We start from the raw sequence: 7,012 nt of genomic DNA, 5'->3' as shown, positions 1-7,012 counted from the left end.
GCAACATCCAATCAGCGCCTCGCCTGGGAAGCGCCAATAAGAACGTCCCGCGGCTGGCGTGGACGCGTCCTAGCTCTCCAACTCCCTCAAGCCCCGCCCGCCTCTTTGCCTAGTCCCCGCCCCCGACCACTCCCCGCCCCCCTCCGCCTTCTCCCTTCAAAGAACACCACGTCTACAATTGACAACTCACCCGGAAGTTTCCGCTGCCGGAGCCAGGTCACTTCCGGGTCGTCGGCTCCGCTTCGTTCCCCTCCTCTTTTTTTCCTTCGGCCACGCCGCAGGTGGGAACCGGCTAACATCCGGCTCGCTTCGCAGGTGAGGTTGGGGTGCGACGCCCACCTTCGCTAGGCCTCGGCCGACGCTTTGGTCTCACTTTCCTTTCTCGCTTCTCGCTTTTCAGTTCACCCTTCAGCGCTTGCGGCCGAGAGATGTTGCTGAGGAGCTGGCAGGGCCCCGGAGCCTCCCTCAGGTTGCCGGCTGCGGCGCTCCTGCTGCTGCTGCTCAACCTGGGCTGCTCTGTCCGCGCCTCGGAGATCACCTTCGAGTTGCCAGATAACGCCAAGCAGTGCTTCTATGAGGAGATCGTGCAGGGCACCAAGTGTACCCTGGAGTTCCAGGTAAGGGCGCGCCAGACAGGCCCTTGTCTCTTGTGAGAGCTGTTTTTTAGTTGCCTGCCTTTGGGTTATTCTAGAATACAGTGGTACCTCAGGTTAAGTACTTAATTCGTTCCGGAGGTCCGTTCTTAACCTGAAACTGTTCTTAACCTGAAGCACCACTTTAGCTAATGGGGCTTCCTGCTGCCGCCACGCCACCGGAGCACAATTTCTGTTCTCATCCTGAAGCAAAGTTCTTAACCTGAAGCACTATTTCTGGGTTAGCGGAGTCTGTAACCTGAAGCGTCTGTAACCTGAAGCATATGTAACCTGAGGTACCACTGTAAGTGCTGTGGTGTAATTAGAGGTAGGCACGCGTGGCGCTGTGGGTTAAACCACAGAGCCTAGGGCTTGCCGATCAGAAGGTCAGCGGTTCAAATCCCCGTGACAGGGTGAGCTCCCGTTCCTCGGTCCCTGCTCCTGCCAACCTAGCAGTTCGAAAGCACATCAAAAGTGCAAGTAGATAAATAGGTACCACTCTGGCAGGAAGGTAAACGGCGTTTCCGTGCCGTTTCACCAGAAGCAGCTTAGTCATGCTGGTCACATGACCCGGCAGCTGTATGCCGGCTCCTTCGGCCGATAAAGCGAGATGAGCGCCGCAACCCCAGAGTCGTCCGCAAGTGGACCTAATGGTCAGGGGTCCCTTTACCTTTACCTAGGCAGGCAATATTGTGATTTAAAATTATGCCCTAAAGCAGACACTGAAAAGCCAACGTGGAGTGGGGAGATCTACCTTCTTGTCTTCTTTTTTGCAGCTTTTTATGTTTAGGTTCCTGCATTGCAGGGGAGTGGACTAGATGAGCCTTGGGGACCCTTCCAATTGCACAATTCTGCGTTCCTGGCTGGAGGGGGGTGGGCGGGGCACAAATAGGGAATTCCTCCCTTTCTGCTGCTACTTGTAAATGCCAACAGGTGGTTAAGGAACTCTCTTCCAGTTAACTGTGGTTTGGTTATTTCAGTTCTTGCATTTAACCTTCAAAAGATAATATAAATGTTAACTGATATCTTTCCTTAAGAGAAATGTGATGTTTCAGTATCTCTCGTGTGTCTGTCTGTATCCACTCACTGTTTTATATTGTGCCTAAGGTTCTGTTTTATTTCTCTGTGTATGTTAATTTGTGAGTGCTCAGCCCTGAAAGGTAGCTATTAAGCAATTGAAATAAAAAAAGGGGAAGTAATTGAAATAGTCAGATATTGTCTAAGATAACATGTTGAGATGTTTCAAAGTGAAGTTGTGGTTCTCTTGAGAGAAAAGAGAGGTCCAAGTTTATTTAAATGCTTGCATGAGTAAAGGGCATATAACACCAACAGGGACGCGGGTGGCGCTGTGGGTAAAACCTCAGTGCCTAGGACTTGCCGATCGTATGGTTGGTGGTTCAAATCCCCGCGGCGGGGTGAGCTCCTGTCTTTCGGTCCCAGCTCCTGCCCACCTAGCAGTTCAAAAGCACCCCTAAGTGCAAGTAGATAAATAGGTACCGCTTTATAGCGGGAAGGTAAACGGCGTTTCCGTGTGCTGCACTGGTGCTGGCTCGCCAGAGCAGCTTCGTCACGCTGGCCACGTGACCTGGAAGTGTCTTCGGACAGCGCTGGCTCCCGGCCTCTTAAGTGAGATGAGCACACAACCCTAGAGTCGGACACGACTGGCCCGTACGGGCAGGGGTACCTTTAACACCAACTGCCTGTTGGAGTTTTCAGTGACTCCTTGGATCTCTCTGGTGCAGCTGCATCTGTTCAAAAGTAAACGGTAGCAATTTTTTGGCTTTCAAACCATCAGATCTGGTGTCCTTCAATACTTGCACTATTCTGTGCATAGAAAAGAGAATAATATAACTTATAACTTATTTAATAAGTTAGTGTTAGGTTAAAGGAATGCAGTATAACTTACAGGACTGAAAAATATATACAACCAACTGTTACTGACATGGCCCAGTAAAATGCATCAATTGTTGGGTGTAATCCAATAAGAGCGTATGTGTTCTGGTGTGTTTCACACTTTTGACTACTTTCTGAAAACTAATGGGAAAGATTGCTACCATAAGTTATTTCTTTGTGTGCTGCCAAGGCAGAAACTTTGAAAGAATCAAGGAAGTTCAACATGTATTACTATTCCTGTTTTCTTTTTTAAGAAGCAGAGACATTGGAATATAAAACCTAAAGCCAGATTGCTACATTACTCCAGCTACCACTTCTCTGTAAAATGGCAATGAGATGGAGCAGTGGACAGCAGAGATCAGTAGTTAGGGGAGCAGTACTTAACCTTTAACCCCACTGCCCCCACTAGTGTTTCAGATTTTTGTTTCCATCTGAACCATGAGAATGAAACCCAGGGGTAGTGTGTCAAATAGTGTTTTCTGTTAAAGATGTTCACCAGGTGCGACCTAAAATGTCAAGCAATACATTTCTTTATCCAGCCTGAATGGTGAATCATCTCATCGTTAAATGGAAACAAAGGGAACATTCCTTATTATGCAATCCGGCAACGCCAGTTCTGTGAAGCCACAGAACACTAACCTATTTGACAACTTTAGATTGTCATGTTACCTACTTCCTCATTCCTACCACTCAGCAAGGTGTTGTGCTTCTGCAAATCCCCCCACTGCTGTTTGGGTTGAGCAATTTTAGACCGTTATTCCCATACATCGAATTGACTTTACTGAGAGAATGTTTCAAATAAAGAAGGTTTAGGAGATTGTGTTAAAGCAGTAAAATAGGTACCATCTCACTGGTGTCTTCCACGCATAGCTATGTGGGGAATTAATGTTATAAGTGGTCCCTTTTCTTGGCTCTCTTTATAGCTTAATACTCTTCCCATGCTGGAGCTGAACTGTCTTTAATAATTGTACCTGATGCTAGTGGTTTCCCCTTTCTTATGGAAGGATATTTTGCTAGGAAGGGTGATATGGCTGACTATTCCAAGTACCAGTTTTCTTTGTTCCATAGGTGATCACTGGAGGGCACTATGATGTTGACTGCCGCTTAGAAGATCCAGACGGCGTTGTGCTATACAAAGAGATGAAGAAACAATACGATAGCTTCACCTTTACTGCATCCAGAAATGGGACGTACAAGTTTTGTTTCAGCAACGAGTTTTCTACCTTTACACACAAAACAGTGTACTTCGACTTCCAGATTGGAGATGATCCGCCTCTGTTTCCTAGCGAAAACAGAGTTACTGCACTTACTCAGGTAGTACACAACTGAGTATAAATATAAAGTTAGACTTTAATTCTCATACCACCAATTAGAATTTTGAGTTTTGCTGCCTTTGGAAGACTTGGGCATTTGTCATAGCTTTACAATGCATTCCTAAGCCCAAGCTATTCAAAAGTAAGTCCTTTTGAATTTAATGGAGCTTATTCCCAGGTAAGTAGTTTTAGAATTCTGCAGCCCTAGTTATTCAACTGCTCCACTACTAAATAGTTGCTGTTTTTTGTCCCAGCAAGAGGGTGAGGAGTTGGACCACTGGAGTAGGAAAGAAATTGCTGCACAATATCAACATACCCTAGTGCTACTCAAGAAATATTTACTGTGAACAATGTAGTCAGCCAGCCTATATGATACAAATAAGTATATGATGTCTTTATTTCCGAAGGCTTTCTGTCTTCACATAAAATCAAAACCTACATATTCAAATGTGGATATGTAATCAGATCAGCAGTAGTTGATAGCTTAATAGCTGAAAACACTGGCAGCATTAAGATAAAATCAACAGTGTAATTAATTTTGAGTGATGTAAAAATGGAGAACTGATTAAAATGGTTATAGTAAAATATGCAGGAATGAAAGACAAACAAAATGAACCATGGAAGGAGAAGGAGGGAAGCCGTTGGGATATTTAACAGTATGTAAAATGTTTATTTTGAGATGTATAATTAAAATCTTAATAAAAATAGTTATAAAATAAAATGAAGCTTAATGAGCTGAAAATGCAAAAATCCTGTATACCTTTTTCAATAAAGAGTACTCATCAGTCCTCTTTCTTTCTGTATCTAGATGGAGTCAGCATGTGTTTCGATTCATGAAGCTCTAAAATCTGTCATAGATTCCCAGACTCATTTTCGGTTGAGAGAAGCACAAGGCCGCAGCAGAGCAGAAGACTTAAACACACGGGTGGCTTATTGGTCAGTAGGAGAAGCCATCATTCTTCTTGTAGTTAGCATTGGGCAGGTATTTCTTCTCAAAAGCTTCTTCTCAGACAAAAGAACCACCACAACTCGTGTTGGATCATAACTCATGTTGAGAACATGAGTTTGTAAAACCCACTGTTTGTAAAAATATATATGTATATATACTGTTCTTCAAATAATTTCTAGTTACAAAGCAATGAAACATGGGGAACATTTTTAAGTACCTTTGCCCTTCTTAAAGTTGCAAAACACATGCTCCCTAAAAGCTGTGGGAGAAAACAGCTTTTAATGTGTGATATATTGGTTTTCTCCTTCTGCTGATATGTGCTGAGACATCTAAATTAAGGTTGCTTATTAAAATAAAAATAAAAAACAGCCTTTGAGACTATTTGGTAGGAGCACAGTGCTTTCAAGAAAATTCTTTGAATGATGATTTAGAAGATTGTCCATATTAAAAATGAGTGGCAATCGGATTTTTTTCAAGTTTGAAAAGTGGGGGAATATAAAGAAAAACAAATGTGGTTAAATATTGTCTCAGAGCCTTGTACTGCACTGTTGTGATTTGCTATGGAAACTGGTCTCATTTTCTTGCAGAACCATTTCTGGGGTGGGGTGGGGGGAAGAATGTGTGTCTTCTTTTACAGTACTAAATTTTAGGCTGAGAATTCCAGGGCAACCAGTTCCTGTACAATGGAAAAAGCTGTGTGGGTTGTTATTTTTTGAATTTATCTTTTTAAATTAAACAAATGAGGAGACTGTCTTGTAATTCTAGAAGCTGGGTCCTTGAGCTTGTGGAGCTGCTTCATTTTTTTAAAGATCTGAAAGAGAACAGGCTGTGTCACAAATAACCTATAGTCTGTCAGTACCACTTGGAAACAAGAAGAGTAAAGTAAAGTGCAATGGGTTTAATATCTTGTGACTCAAAGCCAGTCTTGTAATCTCTTTACTACTTGGGCAGTCCCATGGGACCACGCTGGCCTAAATGGTTTGAGAATTGTAACCTAAAATAAGTGGCTTATCAAGCAACATATGCACAATGCTGGACATGATTGTATGACACCTGTGAAAGCTTATTACATTTGCCTATTAAAGAATCTAATCTAAGAGTTTTTTTGAAAAACTCTTTCTTCTGGGTGTAATACAGTAATGTGTCGCCTTGTCCTTGCTTCTACCACTTTGGGGTTAGAGGGCTGCATTGAGGTTCATGGGAGTTAGTTGCCAAATAGCTGGTATCCTTTGTGTATGCCTAATAGAGAACATCTTGCATACTCCTGTATGTGTGCAAGGTTGCTTGAAACAACAGTAAAATGTGCAATCAAAGTATAAGTAACATTATTACCCCAATCATACAACACATCTATTTGAAAGTAAGCCTAATTGATTTCACCAGAATTTGCTTCCATGTATTTATATTTTCTATTGGAGAATAAGGTTTGTTAGAAAGGATAAAGATACGTGATTCCCAGTGTTTGTAAGCATATGAATACCACTAAGCTCAAAAGCTTACAAGCACAAAAATCTTATCTGTGTCGAATTGCCCTCTTATATAATGTTGACTCCCTCTACTTTACCATTGTAGATGTTAAGATATCAATCTTGGAAAAATACATGACAAAATCTCCTGTCTTTTAATGCTCTGTAAGAACAAAGACTTATTGTCTTGAGTTTAAATGCTGATGTGGTATTAAAGGGAGGTGTGGATGTGATCTTAACACTGAGTGGTTCAACATCCAGTTTTTTAAGCTTCTTAGTTTGGTTAGTTACTGAAGCTGTTTGAAATGTCTACTTCACTACCACATAGTGTGCGGGTGTAGCTTTTTAGATACAACATTGATTGTGTATTAGTAGCAAGGAAGATCTCAGCGCTGTACTGGTTAAAGTCCTGCAGAAATAACTTGGTGTACAGTGTTTTGTCTCCCACTTGAGCTTGAGTAAAATAAAATTCTTGACTGTACTTGTCTATTTCTTGCATTAAAACTCTACAATACTCTATTTCTGAAGACAGGCATCCTGAATACAGTTTTCATAATAGAACGCTGACTCGTGCTGAAATCCAGCAATTGCTGCAGCTTCCACTGCATGTTAGTGAAGCATATGTAAGAAACCCACACAGTGGAACAAGCAAAGATTGTTGAAAGTAACGCTCGCAGGATCTGGCTGTAAATTGGGTGTAATCTTACAAAAATATATCTGTTGAAAACAAAGTATGATACCCTTGTAAGTAGGCCAGCT

At 42.4% G+C, this 7,012-nt stretch overlaps 1 protein-coding gene across 1 annotated transcript; it reads left to right on the top strand.

Moving 5' to 3' along the window:
- Window positions 1–116: 116 nt before the first annotated feature.
- Window positions 117–6,734, top strand: TMED7 (transmembrane p24 trafficking protein 7). Its single transcript, XM_083577179.1, has 4 exons — window positions 117–315; window positions 401–617; window positions 3,594–3,839; window positions 4,647–6,734. The coding sequence occupies exons 2-4, from the start codon at window positions 429–431 to the stop codon at window positions 4,881–4,883; spliced, it is 672 nt and encodes a 223-aa protein (XP_083433305.1). The 5' UTR covers window positions 117–315; window positions 401–428; the 3' UTR covers window positions 4,884–6,734.
- Window positions 6,735–7,012: the final 278 nt, after the last annotated feature.

This window comes from Podarcis filfolensis (assembly GCF_964270895.1).
Source record: "Podarcis filfolensis genome assembly, chromosome: 11".
Lineage (NCBI taxonomy): Eukaryota > Metazoa > Chordata > Lepidosauria > Squamata > Lacertidae > Podarcis > Podarcis filfolensis.
This window is presented reverse-complemented; position numbering and strand designations above follow the sequence as displayed.